The sequence below is a fragment of the Chlorocebus sabaeus genome, chromosome 9, assembly GCF_047675955.1.
Source record: "Chlorocebus sabaeus isolate Y175 chromosome 9, mChlSab1.0.hap1, whole genome shotgun sequence".
Lineage (NCBI taxonomy): Eukaryota > Metazoa > Chordata > Mammalia > Primates > Cercopithecidae > Chlorocebus > Chlorocebus sabaeus.
In genome coordinates this window covers 56,270,699-56,291,656 of record NC_132912.1, presented here as the reverse complement: position 1 = coordinate 56,291,656, position 20,958 = coordinate 56,270,699, and the positions used below count along the sequence as shown (strand labels likewise).

At 35.3% G+C, this 20,958-nt stretch overlaps 1 protein-coding gene across 10 annotated transcripts in view; it reads left to right on the top strand.

Annotated features, from left to right (window-relative positions):
• The window catches only part of CCSER2 (coiled-coil serine rich protein 2), a 189,985-nt gene extending 170,162 nt beyond the window's left edge, over positions 1-19,823 (top strand). For 7 of the 10 annotated variants that reach the window (XM_007962729.3, XM_038008975.2, XM_038008971.2 and 4 more), the window contains one exon: positions 14,751-19,823. In XM_007962729.3, coding sequence (XP_007960920.1) covers positions 14,751-15,569 — 819 coding nt within the window. In that variant the 3' untranslated portion in view covers positions 15,570-19,823. Of the gene's footprint in view, positions 1-1,548; positions 1,634-8,566; positions 8,607-14,750 lie in introns of all 10 variants that reach the window. The other 3 variants (XM_007962734.3, XM_007962737.3, XM_038008977.2) reach the window with 2 other exon arrangements.
• Positions 19,824-20,958: the final 1,135 nt, after the last annotated feature.

Below are 20,958 nucleotides of genomic sequence, written 5' to 3'. Positions count from 1 at the left end.
CAGCTTATTCAATATTTTCTAAGCTGTTTTTGCCAAATTAGGAAAAAAAAAAAAGTATAATAATTTCAAAAGATAAAATTTTTATTTATTAGAATATCCTAAAGATTGTTAATTTAGTTTTTGTAGCTGTTTTTTCCCTTCATCAACATAGAAAATGGATCTTTTATGTTTCTGTTTTATATTGAACAATGTGGGATCACCCTTAAATTTAAAGAAGTATCTGATTATGCCTGAGTCAAAGAATGTTGATACAGAAAGTGAGAAAAATTTTTTCATTTCAAACTGTTCATAAGATCTGTAAACACTGATAAACTATTATCAGTAATTTTTAATACTTTATTTTTAAGTCAGATTAATTGGTCTGAAAAAATATACATAATTTCTTTTGCAGATTTAACTGGGTATGATGATGATTTGTAGGCTGATTTTCGTTGATGATATTTTAAGAGTGTTTCAGTAGTTTTATTTGTGCATATGTTTCAGTCAGCGAGAAGGCTAGGGACATAAGACCCAATATGGTTCCCTTTGTATAACATTGAACAGTTCCTTTCTTGAAGAAACTTTTCTGTAAAGTGAGGAAATTGAAGTAAATGACATTTCGAGAGTGTCATAGTTCTGATAATCTGTGATTAAAATAAGTAAAGCTAAGAAGCCACAAGTTATTCAAATTAAAAAGCATGCCCACGTAACCTGTGGCCTGCATGTCACATTACAACATCCTAAATCTTTTTTAATGCTGTGTCGCTTTTGCTAACTTTAGCTAATGTTCTTTTTTTTTACCTGCTAATCCTCTGAAAACTTGTGATTTCAGAAGAAATTTTTTTTTCTTTTTTTGAGACGGGGTCTTGCTCTGTCGCCCAGGTTGGAATGCAGTGGTGTGATCTTGGCTCACTGCAACCTCCACCTCCCACGTTCAGGCGATTCTCCTGCCTTAGCCTCCCGAGTAACTGGGATTACAGGCAGCTGCCACCACACGTGACTAATGTTTGTATTTTCAGTAGAGATGGGGTTTCACCATTTTGGTCGGGCTGGTCTTCATCTCCTGACCTCGTGATCCACCCGCCTCGCCCTCTCAAAGTTCTAGGATTACATGCATGAGCCCACTGCACCCAGCCTAAATAAAAATTTTTAGATGATTTTTTTGTATTTCCTGATTCACAAATTGTTGCATTTTCTGTGTGTTTAACACCTAAAATCTATCTCTCCCTTTAAATTCCTTCCTTTTCTGCAGAAGACTGGAATCTGCTACTTTAACAAGAGATATATGATGATAAATGTAATGTATACCAGAAAGAATATATTATTTCTTGTACATTGTACTGCAAATATTAGAGGAAAATAATTTTAAAAAATATTAAAAATAACTGGGTTTGGATTATGATGTGTTTTTAGTAATTTGAGCTGCCTGTATTTTAAAAAATGACATCTGTCTTCTCGTTAACACTATTGCTCTGTGTTATTTAAAAATAAAACAAAGTATGACTTGGTTTCTCTATTTTTTGGTTCCCTTTTTTATTATACCTCCCTACCCCATCTCTCTCTGCACAGGGTGGGTATTCTGCTCCCTCCTTCTCTCCTTGGCAGGGCTCCTTCCAGGGGATCCCACGGACTGTTCCACCGCACCGCAGACAGAGTGAGTCTGTGTCTCTCACTCCTATCCTGCTCTGGCTTCCCCTTCATGGTACTTCCCTTCTGCATGACCTGTTCCTCCCCAGCACCTCCTTTTCTATCCTGAGTGCTCTGCAGGTGTCTGCTAAAGCAGCACTCTCTGTGGTCTCCTCTCTTAACATTTCCTTTTACTGCATGTAAACAGACCTCTACTTAGAGCCTTATGGAAGCTGTCTGAGGTTAATTTCATTCTAATACTGTTTAAACCTATTGCCAGTGACCCTAGACCTACTGACATGCATCTGTCTTTAATGCATTTTCAAAACCTTGAAATATGTGAATAAAAATTGTTGTGTTATCTAATTGTTTTAAAAAGTGTACATGCGATCTACAATGGTATGATGGACAGATGCATAATGTGTAGGGAGCAGGCTTACTAGACCATTGCACATTTCTTTAAATAATATTTCCTAATTAAGGACTTGGATTGCATTTCACTGTCATCTAAAATAAATATATTTCTAATTGTTGTTTCTAAAAGTGGTTTAAAACAACTAAGATGTTTTTTGTAATCTATCAGCTTTTCAGCACAGAAGAAATGGCTTTTGAATATGCATGGTTTACTAACATTTCTAATGATTTAGTTACTGTTTGACCTTAAAATTTTTGTTTACGTTAAATCTCTTTTCCAAAACAGTGTGGGTTATTTTGTTTCATGTACTTAAGTATGCCTGGTAAGTTGGTTATATTTTATCTTTTTTGAAAAGTCACCCATAAAAAGCTATTATTAATGAAAACGAAATATAAATACAGTCAATCAGAGATATTTTTATGCCTTCTCTAAGGATTTTTCCTGATTTGTGATTCATTCAGTTTTTTCATTATCCATTTCCATGTGAAGTATCAAAGGTGTAAATGAGGAAATTTTAAGTAATTAGGAATGTGATTTATTTAAAGAAAATTTTATTTCTTGAATTAGCCAAAAGTATGAGGTATCGACATGAATTCCAGAGAAGGCATGAAGTTTATTTTTTGACTGCTACACCTCTCCTTCCCTTCTGTACTTTTTGCTTTAAAGAAAAATAGTTCCTGTAGACTTTTATATGATGTCCTTTAGTAGCAAGTTCATTTGTTTACTGGAAGCAATGAGAAAAGGAGTTTTTTTGTCCTCCTCCTTTTCTATCTTCCACCACCTCGGTAACTCCTCCTTTTTACTTCTCTGGTCTTCAAGTAAGTTGCTTTCTTTTCTCCTCTGTTTAAATAATCCTAGCACAAGAAGAATCATACTAAAATGCTAGTCAAGTCATCTGAAATTTCAAAGGGCAGATATAACAAATTATAATATGTTCTTAGGCTTGTGGTCAGTAAACAGCAAGGTTTGAGATTTCCCCTCAGATTGACACACCCACCTGTGTACTTACTCAAGCACCCTTTTAGCCTGTATTCTTTTTTGTCACCATGTTCCTCCCCCTTTTTCCTTCCCCTCGCTAGCTGTAATACAGATTTAAAGTTTGGGATTAATTATTCTGTATTACAAATAGAGTTTCTGCTTTACTTTTAAAAACATGTTTATCAGAAACACTTTGTGTGTGTGTGTGTGTGCGCACGCGCGCGTGTGTGTGTGTGTGTGTGTATAGGAGTCTTTTCCTGAGTAGGTTCTCACGGCCTATGCATCTGAAAGCACTGGCCCTAGGATTTGATCTTTGAGACTTGTAGGACCCTGTTTATGTGAAATAATGACCAGAGGGCCTGTTCACAGCCTTTTAATACTGTTAATGACCTTGAAAGGTTCCTTTAGAGGGGAAATATGCTCTAAACTACTACTGTATTTTGAATTCACCCTGAGAACAGCTAAAGCAGTTTACTAATAAAGGGGGTTTTTTTAGTTATAAAATATAGAAAAGAAAGGTATGAAATTATTAGAATAAATCTAGTGGTTTTCCAGAGGGTTTTGAAACAGATCTTTTCCTACACTAAACTTATAATCAGATGATACTTGTCTCCACATTTAGTCAATATATGGGTCCTAGTACTCATGTTTGGAGAGGTTAATTGTACTTAAGTAATGGAAGATAGTTGAGAAATTTCTCCATTACAATGTTTGTTTAAAAAGTTCTTTGGTGACTTTTTTTTTTTTTTTTTTTTTTTTTTAAGACAGAGTCTTGCTCTGTCTCCCAGGCTGGAGTGCAGTGGTGAGATCTTGGCTCACTGCAAGCTCCACCTCCCGGGTTCGTGCCATTCTCCTTTCTCAGCCTCCCGAGTAGCTGGTACTACAGGCACCTGCTACCACACTCAGCTTACTTTTTGTATTTTTAGTAGAGTCAGGGTTTCATCGTGTTAGCCAGGGTGGTCTCGAACTCCTGACCTTGTGATCTACCCGGCTCAGCCTCCCAAAGTGCTGGGATTACAGGCGTGAACACCATGCCCGGCCCGAACTCCCTTTATCTTCTAAATGTGGAGGCCAGGTAAAGCTTGGCTGTGAGTCTTCAGTAAGAGCAATCTGTTTGTTTTTTAAGTGACAGGAGTATAGTAGACCTTCTAGTATGAAGATCGTCCATGCTAAATATTCAGAGGGAGATAATGTTTACTGGGAGTATTTAGCCCTTGTCACTCTACAAAGCTGTAGTGGACAGCAGTGTTTATACTGTGTTTAAGAATATAGGAAAATAGACCAGGCACGGTGGCTCACACCTGTAATCCCAGCACTTTGTGGGGCCGAGGCGGGCAGATCACAAGGTCATGAGATCGAGACCATCTTGGCTAACACGGTGAAACCCTGTCTCTACTGAAAATACAAAAAATTAGCGGGGTGAGCCAAGATCGCACCACTGCACTCCAGCCTGGGCCACAGAGCGAGACTCCGTCTCAAAAAAAAAAAAAGAAAAAAAGAAAAGAAAAAATAATATAGGAAAATAGAGATAAATGGAAAGTTCTGGTCTTTATTATTTTCCTTAGGAAATTTTGACTTACATTTCTTAAGTATATTACTAGTCTCTACTTCATGATACTTTTTTATTTCAAATTAAATTTTCTCTAGGTTAGCAGAAAATATCTACGTTTAGGTCTTTCCTGCTGTTAGTAGGGATTTGAGCTTTTGTACAAATTCACTTAACAGGCATTGGTGTAGTCTTTCTACTCTAATTTCCAACTGTGTAAAATTGGGAATAATAAATAACCTACTTCAAAGTAGGAAAATTTAATAAAAATAATTGCTTTTGGCAAGTAGAAAGCCTTCCTGGTAATTCCAAATAGCATTTCTTACCAGAGCATGTACTTACAGGAATACTCGACTTTTCAAAAAGTATGTTTTGAAATAATACCTATTTCTTATTGTGTCTCACTAAGCTTTTAAAACTTGCTCTTTAGTATCTTGCTTGCTAAATTTAGAAATCTTATTTATTTTTACCTTCCATGTGCAGTGACTTAGTGGGAAGGGAAAAAGTTATTTTAAAACAACAAAAATTACGTAAATGCATCTATATGTGTCGTAATAGCCTGACAGTTTCGTGATGTAGTGTTGTGTGCACCATAATTATATTAAGAATGACAAATTTATATTGTGTCACATCTTCTTTCTCTTACAAATTTCAGGGGGTGTTTCACAAACATTTTTGACATGCAGTGATTATAAATTTATTTTACATGACAGCCCAGTGTGTATTTACTGAGAGAAAGTTTGTATTTACAACCCAATTCACTGTGTATGTACATTTAAAATTCGGATAAAAGATTCATGGGACAATACTTTCTCTTAAACCATTTGATCCTCTCATATTTTTTCTCTCTATTCTATTTTTTTTAATGTTGCTAGCAACCTGCAGTTAAAAAAGCATTGGTCTATTTTGCCCATATAAATATCAGCATTTAGGTTTTAATATACTAACTTTAAATATGAAGGCTAAGAAGTGTAGATAATTTAATGTGCATAGATTTTGTGTGTATAATCGTAGTAAAGCTTTTTTTATTTTGCAGAAATACCATTTTTAAGTGGTGCCTCCTAAGAATTGTCTATGGCAGGAAAAAATTTTTGTTGTTGAATATTAATAGAGTGGCTTAAGTGGCTAATGAGCCCTTTGTCAGAGTCAGCTTTTCCTCAGTTCAGTCAAAATGTTGATCTTACTGAATGCCCACTTTGCCATTTCCCTGCTTATCCTCGACTGCGCTGTCTCACTTTAGTAATTCACTATCCTTATTCTTTTAGTCCTTTTGGCTGGAGAATTGTTCTTTTAAAATTCATACAGTTGGATAATCTTTCTAAGAGCTACTTAAAAATTACACTTTCACAAATATTCCTATAGGAAACTCTTATGTATATTTTTTAAAATTTAGCCATACATTTTAAGAAAGGGGAAAAGACTAATATTAATTGAATACCTATTATGTTTTTTAATGTCTTAGGTACTTTTCTGGGCATTTCATTTAAATTATTTGATTCTCACAACAACTCAGAGTCAGAGCTATTATTCTAATTTTATAATAAGGAAGATGCAAATAAATAATAAATCAATAAATGATGTAGTAATTTTCTCAGGGTAAGTGAACAAACTGTAATTAAATTCTGTTCTACTTCCAGAGTCTGAAACTTAAATATTTTTTGTAAATACGATGACTCTTGCTTCAAAATGTACATTTGTCCTATTTATAATAGTAATGTAGTGACTCATTATGGAGGAATTAGAAGAAACATTTTGGTATATTTCCTTTCAGTCTTTTAAATATTATATTATAAAGTTGAATTTGTGTATTTTCAGTCGTTCTGCTTTTTTCACATAGTATCATTTTATATATATACACACATTTTTATATGGTAAATATTTCTTGAAATTAACATTTTAATGGCCACTTGATAATGTGTTATATGGATATATTCTAAATTAGATTTTTTTCTATTGGGCATTAATGTTGTTTCTAGTTACTGAGAGGAATATTGGTAAGCATTTTATCTTTGTGTATAAATCAGTGTCAGTGTCTTTCTTTTCTTAGATAGATTTCCTGGAAGGATATCATTTAATTAAAGGATATGAACTTTCGAAGGCCACTTGATGTGTCAAATGTGTACTTGACAATTGTTGAATTGTCAAACATGCTCATAATGTATAAATTAACAAGGCTTAATCTGATTGACTCCAATATGTGACTGTAATCAATTTTATACATAAGAATAGCTTCAGCTTCCTTAGAAATTAGCTCTGGGAGTGACTTTTCATAAAAATAAAATATTTTTGAATGAAATGCAAACTGAGTAACTCAGTAAAAAAACTTTACTAATTCAATTTTGTGTATGCTCATTTTTAATTTAAATATGGTTAACATCGAATATGGTATTTTCTACCTTTTTGCAGCCAATTTCAAGGACTATCTAGTATAGTCATTGGTTAATTGACTAGAAATGTGCATCTAACTCATGGTCCAATAGGCCTTCCACAAACATAGGCATGGGTTAGTTTCTTGGAATTATGAGAAATGCAGCATTAGTGTTTTCTGTATAAAGCATTTTATTACAATCTGCTTTGCAGCTTGTGAGATTTTTTTAGCCAGTCTTTTTTCCTGTGCCATAATGCTTACAGTATTCTTGTACTCTGGATAAATATACTGTGTCTGTTGGTCACATCAATTGAACTATACTATTATGATGCCATTTAGGTTTTTTTCCTGAACTACTCTACATCATCTGAGAGGTAGATGTTAATGGATTCTGTGTCTTTGAGATGTAGACCCACGAAATTAATCATTTAAAAGTGATCGTGCCTCTGTAGTAAATGCTTAAGTCCCTCTTAATCACTGTGATACTTTAAAAAAAAAAAAAAAACTATTAACTAGTCATCAACTTAGAAAAGCCATTGAACTCTTTATTTCAGAAATTATTTATAAACAATTTATATTATCAATCTGCTATCTCAGTTTTCTGAGGTCTAGAGGCACTATTTTCAGATACAGAGGAATAAGAGCATTCCTGTTTCCCAAAAAGCACTGGAAGCTGTGATTGCCTTCATGTGATCTCTAAAACAAAAATCTTTAAATCTAGTTGTAATACAGTATTAGGGATACAGTTAAGTATTTCTATACTGATGTGCAGAGCCTCACTTATTTTGCATCATATTCAGGTTAAGATCAGATTATACCTTTAGTGGTCCTTAATGCAGTGGCAGTAATAAAACTAAACTGGCCGGGCGTGATGGCTCATGCCTGTGATCCCAGCACTTTGGGAGGCCGAGGCAGGTGGATCACAAGGTGAGGAGTTCTAGACCAGTCTGGCCAACATAGTGAAACCCTATCTCTACTAAAAATACAAAAAAATTAGCTGGGCATGGTGGCAGGTACCTGTAATCCCAGCTACTTGGGAGACTGAGGCAAAGAGAATCGCTTGAACCTGGGAGGCGGAGGTTGCAGTGAGCCAAGATTGCACTACTGCACTCCAGCCCAGGGAACAGTGCAAGACTCCATCTCAAAAATAAATAAATAAATAAATAAATAAATAAATAAATAAATAAATCTAACAATACTTAATCTTATTTAATTTTATAATATGCAGAAGCCTCTCAAATTATTTAAAAATTAATTTCCATCTCCTTCATAAGGGGTTACTTGGGACTAAAAGTTTTTAGGTATTTGGAGTATGAATATTAAATTTTATCAGAATTATTTTCAATATTTTGTTTGGTAAGAGTCTTCAAGTGATTTCTCTTAAGTGTGAGAAGTTTTACACACGCCTTTCTGAGGTTATGAGTATTTGTACTAACTCACAAATTAGTAAGAAAGTATAAATCTATTTAATGTTTTTGCTATGTACAAATATATTAAATGAAACAATGAATAATGCCTAGGAAAACACAAGAATAGCAAAGCAAATACTTGTGGCTGCCACCCAGTCATGGCAATCCTTGGTGTTGTGTGTGGTCTCTGATGCCATTGTCCTGTCTTTTTCTTGTCTCTGCTCTCCCATTATGCCATTGGCAAGGAGTTGAGAAGTTAGTCCATTACTTCTCTGACAAAGCGTGGTACAGTACAATTTCGGATTTTTTCCTACCACCTTCCCCATAATCACTTTTTTGGTTTTTTTTTTTCCAGTTTGCATGATATGCATGTCAGAGCCTGCATGAAAGTACAGGCATGTTACAGATGGCTCTATTTCCACCTTCCTTTTTATGGTTAAAATGTATTTAATAATAACAATAAACTTGTATATACCCGGGAAAAATTAGCTAAATTCTGTCTGTCATGCAGTAGCATTATTACACTTTGGAACATTTCCTGCTTTCTACTTGGTACACTTTGACATATTTTTACTCCATCAGGACTTGACATTTTAGCTGCCATCTTTTGCTAATAACCCTAGAACAAGAATGCTTTCAAAAACTGGCGTGAGTGCTTTTCCGTATGCTAATGCTGTAGCTTTGAAGTGTTGTAGAACAGTAAAGGTGAACTGTTTTGCTCGTTGGTGGGTACTACTATGCCTTTTTTCATGTTCATTATGTTTCCCCCAATAGGTCACTGTGGAATCACCTCTTTCCAGAAATACTGTTCCATAGTGTGGCTTGAGTATAGTGTCTGAAAGTTATCCTGGGTAGGCTAGATCACCTAAGAAGGAAATAGGACATTATCCAGGAAAGTTCGTTCCCTAATATTGGTATTACATCTGCCTGTAGTGTTTTAAAATATATTTAAAAAATCATGTGGTTATATTGCATATTCTGAAAGCCTGTGAACTCATCAGAACTAATCAAATTGCACAGAATATTAAATTTTAGTGCTGTATTTTAAGAAATTCTCTGATGGTTCAAATTCTGGCTTTGCCATTTGCCAAAATGTTTGAATTTGAACATGTTAACATTTTTTGACCTCAGTTTACTCATTTATAGAAAGAAAAGAACAGTATGTTTCACCTAGGAGTCTCATGATAACTAGAGATCATGCATGCAAACTCAAGAGTTTGGATCTATACCCTTGGGAAGAAGGGAACACTGTTCTCTAAGAGCCCAGAGTACAACATTTCTCAGGTGTTTATGTGTCAGGCATTGTACTGTTACTGGTTATTATTTGCAACAATTCCATGAAGTATATATACTGATATTACCCTCATTTTGTAAATTATGAAATTCCATTTCAGGGTAGTGGAATTATTTTTACCCAATATCTCACCTCAGTGATAGATCTATAGGTGATAGATCCAGGATTCAAACTCAGATCAGCCTGATTCTAAAAGCTAAGTGATTCAATATTGTGTTGTACCACCTCCTTTGTAGAGCCATTGGAAAGTTCTCTCTAAACTTGCATGTCTTTGCTCTGGTTCTTATCTCCAGGAAGGCAATTAAAGAGCCTTGACTTCTATGTCATATCAAATACGTTTGATATGGATTCAAAACATATAGATAGTGTTGACATTATTGAAATATGTTTTTGAATCCTAGAAACCTCATATTCTAGTTTATTATTATATTGCTAAAGAACTTACTTTTGTTTCGAAGACCCAGTTACAAAATAGCTATGGCTTGAACTCATCATTCTCATATCCTTTAATAATCATAGATGAAATTTATTGAGCACATAATATGTGCTAGGAAGTCCTATGCTAAATGTTTTACATATGTAATCATATTTAATTATTAGGATTTTCTAGTAGCTGAATGCTTGTTAAGACACTTTTCCCAACCTATTTCTAGTCTTCAGATAAAAAACAGTTGGTGGCTAAGCTTTTAAAAGGTCATTATGAGAGGTACTTGTGTATAACATGCAGTCAGTATTTCCTGCTATCCTTCTAAACATGAATCATTAAGCTAATCACAGACTTATTTGGAGGAAACAGTGGGTTTTTCCTATCAGATTATTTTTCATCAGTGTTTATTTTTTGAAACCAGTTTTTATTTAAGCATTAATGCTTCATCATTGACCTAAATCAGTTTGGTAATTCTTGACCAAATAAGTAATTCTTGAATATACCACTAATATTTATTCACTTATCTAGCAAATATATATTTAATCCCTACGTTGTGCCAAATACTAGAAATACCAGCTATAATGAAAAATGAATAAAGCATAGTACATGCCTGTAAGGAGCTCCAAGTCTCTCCTTATCTTTGTAAAGCAGCCTAAAATAGACATTTACGATTATTATTAAAGATGTCTACCAAGCCTTTTGCACAACCACCCTGTAGTGCCTATTGCTGACATTCTTGACCTTGACGCATGGAACTCTTTAATCTGAGAATTATCAGAATGGTGTGCTGAAGTTTACATGTCTAATTAAAGTAAGACTTGAAGTTGCTGAGTTCAGTTAGAGGCACTTAGCTCTGTAAGTCTGGGGATAGGTCCTCGTTTTGATGCTTCAGTAACCAACCCCTCCACAAGTTTCAGGATTAAAGTTTTACTCATTTGTGACTACAGGGAGTAGTTAAGATACGAGATCTTTCCTGAAGTCCCCCAGTAGTGGGGGGATTCCTTTTACCCTCTATGTTTTGTGGGCTTCTGAGGCAATGAAATCCACGGATTAGTGGACAGCCTCCCCAAAGGCCTTTTTTGTATACAAGCCAATACCTCATCTTGCCAGTCCCACCTTCAAATCTTTTTCAGTCCTCTCCAGATTTTATGCCAAAAAGCTTACGATACGGTTTTTCTAACAATTTCATCCCCACTGGTTACATTCCTCACTGGTTCCGCTGGAGTGATCATTCTAAAACACACACATTAGATATTCTGATTCCTCTGCTTAAAATTCATCCACATCTCCCATCATCTACAACACAAAGTCATAGCTACTTAGCCTGACATGAGTCCCTTCGGAGCTGGCCCTTAGCTATGCTTTTGCACTAGCCTTTCAAATTCAGTCTAAAATTTGAAGTGACCGGAACATGGCATGCTCTTTTTTTGCCTCTGTGTTTGACATGTACTAGCTCACTACACAGAATATTCTTTCCTTCTTGTTTACTTGATAAACTCCTGTTCACCCTGTTAAAACTCAGGGCAGATTGTTCACCATTCTGGTATGCCTCCTGTGACCTTTCCAGGCAGGCATATTTTCTTTTTGTTCCCATATGTTGTTGTGCTTAAGACATGATCGCATCATTCCTTTACCTTATTGTCTCCCTCACTAAGCTCCTCAAGCACAGGAACAAAGTTTTGTTCAGCTCCAGATTTTCTCACTTCTGGTACAGTACATGATACATAATAAATATTTAAAAAGTGTATAGTTTTTGATATTCATTCCTATTTATATTATCCATGAGGACATGCAATCTTTATATATACATTCTAAAAATGTCTGAGGGCATCTTTTTAATGGCCACAGAAGTAGTAGTGGATGTGGGCAAGATGAATTAATATCTGGCATTTATATTAACACAGTTGAATGTTTAGAATGTGGGGAAATTGTAGCAACAAGCCATCAGAACACATCTCTGCCTTGCTTGCTAGAGGTTGAGAGGCAGCTTGTTGTTCAACTTGCTAGCAGGTGAAATTAGCGGCAATCCAGTCTTTAGTGGGTAGCCACTTCCATGTAGTCTTCCACATATCAGGAGCAAGTTGTTTCCTTATTCCTCACATTATAGGTGTTTCTTATTCCTCGTGAAAGAGACTTTTTGTTTTTACAGTAGTGGAATTGATTTTCCAAATATAGTTACCAAATAAATAATAAAATAAGACATTGATTGGGGAAATTATATCATGCCACCAAAATTAATTTTTAATAAAAATATAAAATTTTAGCAATGGAAACCACTGATTTAGTTAATGTAATTCACTAGTAGTATATATGTCTAACTTGTAGTTAAGACATTTATTTATAAAACTGTTAAATTCCTCTCAGTTGACTCAACATTTTGTTATTCTTTAAAAACTGGCTGTTTTCTAATTCATTAATATTTGATATGAAGCTTTATTGCATTTAATACAAATAGCTTGGTCTTTCTGACTCTGCTGTATTTCCATTTATTTCTCTGATAAGCAGTGGTCAGTTGGGTACTGTGAGTAATCAAAACAGTACAAGTGGTGAGTACAAAACAGTACAAATTTATAGTTCACAATGGCCCTTTCCTGGGCATTTCTGGAGGTTGGTTGTCTTAATAATCAGTTTATTACCTGTCTTAATTGAAAAATCATCTTTTTATGCTTTTCACTGATAGCACACGTTTATACCTTTTTTTCTTATTGGCAGTAGACATATTACAGTAAAGTCCAAAATTGTTACTGATATTTTCAGAAGTCTTAAATTGCTTTAAGATTTTTAACTTGACACTAGAATATCTTACCATGTTTGAGGGTGAAAAGGGAAAACAAATCCCCATTCAACCAACCAGTTGATGATACCTCCTTCCTGATTACTTTTTATTCCCTTTGGTAGATTTTGGTTTGTTTAATATGGTCCTGCTCTATTTTTTCACTAATCTTTCAAGGTTTTTGATCACTTTGGCACAGTTATTTTTATCTAGGGAACCCCAGGGAAAATCTGTTGATTTAATTATGTGGTGATTTTAGTATCTTCCGTTTTGCGAGACAGTTTATTAATTTTTGTGTTGATGTACTGTGAAAATACCCAGTGACTTTAAAGTCTGGGATATTTAGCTTGAGGCAGCAATTGAGCTGACTTGTTTATTTCAAACATTCTGCAATATTATTTAATGTGACGTATTTCTGTACAGATTAATTTTGAGTAGTCACTGTCTTGATTTTTTTTTTTTAATGGCAAGTCAGCCGTGTGCCATCACAGCCAACCATCCTCCATGAGTTGATGAGCCTTGCCCTCAGTCACTCCCAATCCAGCTATAATCTAATCCCTGGCTGCTGATCTTGGGCAGCCATTGTCCAGTGCCGGTCAGGGAGGTGGAAGAACTGAAAAAACACAAATGATGCAGTATAAATAGATCCGCCCCTTATGTTGCGGAAATTAGAGCTAATATGTAGATTTATTTGTGGATTAGCTTAGCAAAAAAAAAGTTATTAGTGAGAAATGGCCCTTTGAAGTTCACGTTGTAAAGCCCTTTGCCAAAGTCTTTGACATTTTGGCCCACGTTATTTAAAGAAAGTGTGTGTGTGTGTGTGTGTGTGAGAGAGAGAGAGAGAGAGAGAGAGAGAGAGAGGAGAGAGGAGAGAGGAGACAGAGAGGAGAGAGATTGAAAGAGAGTTTATGCGTTTGTAGCAAATACCACTGCATCAGGACAGGCCCGGTAGGCCCTGCCCCATGCATTTTAACTATATGGGCCATTAAAAGATAGCTTTAAGATTTCTGTTTTTTACTAGATACCACCAAATCGTGGAAATTGCATAGTTTTTCTGATTTTTTTTTGAAACATTACTACACAATGAGCTTCAGGGAAGTACATGTGAGGCATATAGACCGTAAGAACCTTGTTGTCGTAGGCTTCTGTTCTTTAGTTCCGGTCAAAGACAACTTCACATTTGTTTTAGTCTGAGCCATCATTCAAAAGGCTGATTATTCTAAATTTAAGTAAATGAATGTTTACTTTTGATTAGAGTAGATCTGTTTTTCACATGTCAGCCATAATAGCAGTGAGACAGACCAAATAAACTCTAAAACATTTTATTTGGAAACTTTTCAAGAAGAATATTAAAAGGAGATTAGCATTAGCTAAATATCTTGACCTATATTTGTTAAATATATAGAATTTCACATAAACTGAGAATATAGTATTTACTTTAAATCTTGTTTATCTGCTGGTAATTTTCATTCTTGACAGAAGAACAACACTTGCTAATGTGGTATACAACTTTTTTTTTAACTTTAGCGTAAGTAGTATTCTGAAGGTCACAGTTAATACCTGAATGCTTTGTGAAGGTTAAACCAAAAGCTGTAGAATCATTCTGTCAAGCTCTAAGGTTTTAAAATACCTAACGAATCTATTATGGCAGGAATTTTTCTATAATAAATTAGTATTTTAATGTTTTCTTTTTCTCATTTAATTTTGGATCTTGTTCAGTGTTTACTGCCTGTATCATTTTTTGTTTGCATTATCACTCTTGTGTGTGTCTAATTTGCTTGAGTATTGCAGTTCATTTTTTAATTAAAAGAAACTCCACGTATTTTCCATATTAAAGCCATAATAAGTACCAACACACCCTAATTGGTATTTATATTAAATCTGGGTGGAATTTCTAAAATAACTTGTTGCTAATGTTGTTTTTAATTTTAACAGCCTCAAGTACTACAGCCTTCCAGCAGCCTTCCCAGACCCACAGACCACACCCAGGGAAAACTAATAAAGCCACAACATATCGAGGCCCACAGTGAATGCGCAATCCAAGACATGCATCAGGGTGTTGCGCATCTGGAAGAAAGCTTTACACAAGTCTTGCAACAAGAAAGCAACTGTGGTTTGGAAGAGCAGCCTTTTTCATCAGGCCCACAATTAACAATGGATGTGGCTAAGAGTACACCTTCTGAAGCAAACTTAAACATTACTGTAAATGCTCAAGAGCCTTATCATTTGGCAAACAATCAAATTAGTGACATGCAGTTTATACCCACTTCTCTTCAGACACCTCCCCAGTCAAGTACAGTAGACCAGGCTAAGAGAGTTGGAAGAAATCAGTCTCCGCCAGTGGGTTATGTGTCTCAGCCCAAGTCCTTGCAGCTTTTAAAGCCATCCATATTGAGTTCTTTGGTACCGCCTCCAGTTTCTGAATCATCTCCAAGTAGAACTTCCACTTGTAAAAAGTCACCAATAATCGCAACATGTAATTCAGCAAAACTTCAGCCAACATCTAGTCAAACAAATCTTGCAAATAATCAGAATCTGAAAGCATCTAAGCTCCGCCCCCCCTCAGGCTCTTTCAAACAAAAACAAACGAACAGCCCCCAACTAGAGCCTCAAAGCTTCCAGGCCAAGACAAGCATCCCAAGGCCACTAACACAACGAAAAGAAATCATGCAGAATCCGAATGGCAATTTGCATTCTGGGGATTGTTTGGCTTCTAATCGATATTCTCGTCTTCCTAAACCAAAGATACATTAAGTACATAGCCATCACCTGCCAATTTGTTTCTTAAAAACAATCTGTTCTGTAATAGCTTTATGTGCAGCTTGCTACCATGGTGGAGGTTCCATTGAAAGCCTGCAAATCTTAAATTAAAATGTGGAAGCTTCTACTAGTTTGGCTCCTTCATTTTATATTCTGGTTGAAGTACATGCCATTTGAGCATAATTATCTCAGGTAAACACGAAAGTTTGCTTACCCATTTCAGAGGCCAGCTAAAGGCCCGAATCATGTTATCCATCCCTCTCCATGTCAGAAAATTCATAATATTTTACTGAGCAGGCAAGAAATGTGCTTTGCTGGTTTAGTCCTGTTAAGGTCTGTATTTATTGTGGTTGTCAGAACCTCACCCCTTTTCACTTGTCTCTCCTGTGAATATGGCTACTATTTTAACTAAAGATATGGTGATAATGGAAGATGGTAGTCTGTAAGCAGAGTTCTGGCCAGTGTTTTGTATATTTAAAAGGTCTATGCAAAAGCTTTGTGATGAATAAAGGAGATTAGGCTTTTAATGGAAAGTCTATGTAAGTTTTGTTTTTCCTTGCCAGGGTCAGCCAGCTAATGTTACTATTGATTCATTTCCCAAATCCCCCAGGCTGAAAATGTTTCTTATTACATACAAATCAGTTATATATTCCTTTACATCTTGTTTTACAGACACATGCGGTGCGCGCGCACACACACGTACCCACACATACCATTTATATTTGTATTTGTTACGGGGTAAATTTTGGAGAGCTTGAGATACATCTTGAAACCTGTACCTAAAGATGTATTCATTTGTAACATATGTTGGTGCTAGAGTTTTGCTGATAATTCAGTTTTGAACCCTTGGGCTTATGGATCCATGATAGCCATTTTAAGGTTCCACAGCATTATGTCTTTAATTGTAATATTTATATTTATTGATTTTCTGCTAATATCTGAAGACTGAAATAATGAACTTGAAACATTTGCACAAAACTTTGATGGGGTATAAATATACCATATATAGGGATTTTAAACTATTTTCTATAGCAAAACAAGTTAAAATATTTTGAGAAAAATAAATTTAAATAAGACTATCTTGAGAAAGCTGGAGTTCATAATATTCCCCCCACCCTCCCCAGTCTCCTAGGTTTCCCTTTTCTGTGATTTTTGGGTTTTTTTTGTTTGTTTCTTGAGACAGAGTCTTGCTCCATCGCCCAGGCTAGAATGCAGTGGCACATCTCGGCTTACTGCAACCTCTGCTTCCCGGGTTCAAGCGATTCTTTTGCCTCAGCCTCCCAAGTAGCTGGGACTACAGGCATGCACCACCATGCCTGGCTAATTCTCTTGTATTTTTAGTAGAGATGACGTTTCACCTTGTTGGTCAGGCTGGTCTCGAACTCCTGACCTCAACTCCTACACCTCATCTATGGTGTATTTTTGAAAGACAATTTTGTAAAGGTAGATTTGGGAAAAAAAATAGAATTGAAGATGGGAAATTTTGTTTTATTAAAAAGGTGCTAGAAGGTATTTCAAAGACAATATTCTTATTTTAATACGCTGTAGAAGGTAGGTGTGGAACCTCCACGCTACCATGTGCACGAACCTAATTATGCTTTCGGCCACTTGTCAGTTCAGTAAGTCTGCCTTCCTCTTCTCCCAAATCATGTCATCTTTAGGTTGTTGACCTGCAGCTGCTTTAAATGAATTAGTATCTTTCAGATAGATAACCTTACAAGGAGAATGTTTGTTTTGAGCAGCTGACCAAAAATGTATCAAACAGGATTATAGCCAAAAAGTCGCTCAAATTTCTAGAGGTTCCTTTAAAAGATGTATGTTGATGAAATTGCCCCTTTCTAAGAAAAACAACAGCAAGTCTTAGTAGAAATTTGAAAGAAGTGTTTGCTACCATTTTGACCCATTATTCCCTTACCTATCAGATGAATTTGCCATTCACTGGATGGAAACCATTCTTGGATTTGGTAAGAGGTGAGCAACACAAATCTAGTATCTTATTCTTATGTACCAGCACTTCTGATGGAGAAGCAGTGAATTGAAGTTCAGAACATTCTTCACATAGTCCGGATACTGTTAGAGTCAGGCAAATCAGCAAAGCACTTATTTGTTTGTGGAGTTGACCCATGATGGCTGCAGTTGTAAGTGGGCATATGTAGTCTATCATTTTGAAGGAGAAAGAAAACCATTCTCACATGTTGCAAATATGTGAATCATACTGTATTTCCCTAAAGTAAAACATACCGTGACTTAGTGGTTTTTGGTTTATTTAGAAGTTGATTTAGACCGTTATGAAACATTATTTACGAGCTGGCCTTATCCTTAAGGGAAAAGTTCTAAATTTTTAAATTTATTTTTAACTCCCTAGTCTGCGGGAAATGTCTTTATTGTCCATTACATAAAAATGTTGACTCCACGCATTTATTTTTCTCCATTTTTTCCTCCATGCATTTATTCTATTTTTCTCTATTTTTTTCTTCCCTGTTGGATTTGCAGAAATGTTAACCAATTAGCTCAACTTTTCTGTACCTTTGTTGAGTCTTAATCTTTTCGAAGATAGGCTCATCGTATATTTATGAAGCATAATATATTAAGAGAAAACAAATCTAGGATGCTTGCATGACAAAGTATTTACCTGCAGTTTTCCTTAAAAACTGCAAGAATATCATGCTTGTCTGCTCCTTAGTAAATGTTAAGTCTGAAATGGAAGTGAGGATGTAACTCTACTGAATAATCAAAGATCATCTTAGATTTGGCTTGATCTGTGTTTATTGCTTCTATTAATGTAAATCAACTCTGTGCCAAATCCTCCTTTACAGGAACACAAACCGTTTATTGTCTTAGTTCTAGTGATACCAATGAAAATAGTTACAGTATATGAATTCTAAGTCCTGAGGAAGAAATTTTATGGGCTTTGTTAAGTTTCACATTTGTAAAAGAGGAAATTAGTATTCAGACTTTGATATTTGGCTGTTAATGGGATGCATATCAAATTTTTAAAAGAAAGCTTGGCCTAAGGAGTTTATTGGTACAGGTGCAGATGATTGTAAGGCATTAAAGGATTATAGAGTTATGTCATTTAGACTGTTTCTAATAACAGACCAGCTAACATTTTTCTTTTGGAGTCTCATTTTTATTTGTGCAATATTTTCAGGCATATAGGCTACTGTTCATTGTATTTATATATATATTAGAATTTACTAAGTACTTTAACAAGTAAAAATCTGAATATGAAAGAAAATATCAGATTTGCACTTTAAATGAGCTTAATTGCTTGGAGTTGTGCCTGAAATATCGAAATGCCTCCTATTGGGTATGGCTTTGTTGAAATAAATTTGTAATTGTTGCTGTTTGAAGATATCAGTACAGCTGTTCACAGAAATATATTCCCAGCATGTCACTTTTCCCATTAAAGCACTAAGTTTTCTTTGAATGTTCCATTGTCCTGATAAGTATTTTACTTTTTTCTCAGTACATCAAAGGGCGCGTGATGCCCCTACAGCTGTCACTTCCAAATGTTCCTATAGCATAAATGGTGTTACAGACACAGGGGTGCATTCTTGGTTTCTGAGCAGAGTTGTCATACTGGTTTCCTGGTCTCTAGGGCACTGGGGATGTACTTTGAAATCACCAAACAGGCTTGCAATTAAGATCAATAAGACTGCAGCACCATTTCAATTTACTTTCCATCTTACACAGTAGTTTTTGTGTTTTTAAATTCGTTTGGGTGGTTATGTTTGCATGCTTATGCACACATTTGAAAATTAATTATAGCTGTACTACCTGATGTTTTTCCTTGGGGATGACGGCCTTGTTACTTTTAAAATTCTCATGCTTGAATTATATTTTCTAATGATCTTTCACATCTCCCTTTAAGTTTTTTGCTGCAGCAATTTGAGAGAATACTTTTGATTAAATGATTCTGATGGTGGGCACCAATCTACAACTATGTCATTAACTGAAGATACCTGTTTTAATCTTGTTGGGAATAAGCTCACCCACTTTCTCCTTGGTAAAGCATTTACTTAACAAAATAATACCCTGAGAATGTAAGGTCTCTAAGTCATTACTAACAAAGAGCAAAAATAATATCTGCAGTATTGTTTTTCCCATTGATTTAAAAAGTCAGTTTAGAGTACAAACTGTATATTAGAATTTGCTTGTAAAATGAATTCTAAAAAGCAGATGTAAAGTGTCTCCTGAAAATGTTGGCATAGTAAATAAAAATAAAGTTCATAATTATCAAAGTTCTCTTGTCTTTCTCAACATTGACTCCCATAGTTTACTTTTTCTTTGATATCTTTTTCCCACAAAGATCTAAGGTACTGTTCATTTGCTTATGTTTTTCCCAACTCTGACACTTTATTTTACATGCTGCCTTCTTCATACACATCTTCACACCCCAAGCCCTGACTGAGCAGGAGTTGATCAGTATTTTGTTGTTGTGTCTTCACAAATTCTATAAGTGATCTAGTAGTTTTGTTTCCATTGTAATAAAATATCTGCTTTATCTTAGAATATTGGGATAATGGTTAATGGACATTTCAAGAAACATTAGCACCTTAGATTTAGAATGCTGTACAAGGAAGAAAACACTTGTAATTTTAATTATTTTGTCTTACTGTTTTTAAGCAGTATACAAAATAGCTTGAGTCAAGGAAGGTGTTTAGTGAAATGTTACATAATTTTTAGGAACAAAAGGAATAAGGAATACATATTTTTTCAGTTTTACAGTGTAGTCATAAAGATGCAATAGTCATAGTATGTAATAAGATACAAAAAAGTTGATGCAGTGATGTTATTAATCCAAAATGGTTACATGAATTCTGGGAAAGGAGGGAAATTGCATTAATAGTAAGTTTGATAATAGCATTTATTACCTCTTAAGACACGTGTATGAACTCTAAGGCCATCTGAGTTGTTAGTGTTGCAGAATTTTGCTCCTTAGATGAGCTAAATCAGGATTCTTGTGTCAGGACCAGGAACATTTAGACACGCGGACACATTGAAGTGTGTGGGGAATGGAATTCATTGGGCAAAAAGGAAAAAAACTCTCAGCAAAGCAAGGGGGGATCCTGCTAACAGGCCCCCATCTCACAGATTGATTCCATGCCACCACACCTGTGAGCTGAAGAGCTCAGGCTCCTCCCACCTACCCAAGGCTCGAACTTCCCATGGCCCCACCTAGTTCTCCCAGTGCACAGGCTGGTTGGAGATTCTCTGGGGACCCTCCCCCTTATCTGCCTTCTGCATCTATCATTAGCAAGTACTTTCTTACACTAAAAATTTTCCCTTTTAATTTTGTCAAGTGTAGTCATTTCAGTTCATTTATGCTGTTGATTGCACATTTTCCATTTTGAAAATATCCCTACAGAAAAGACAAGCA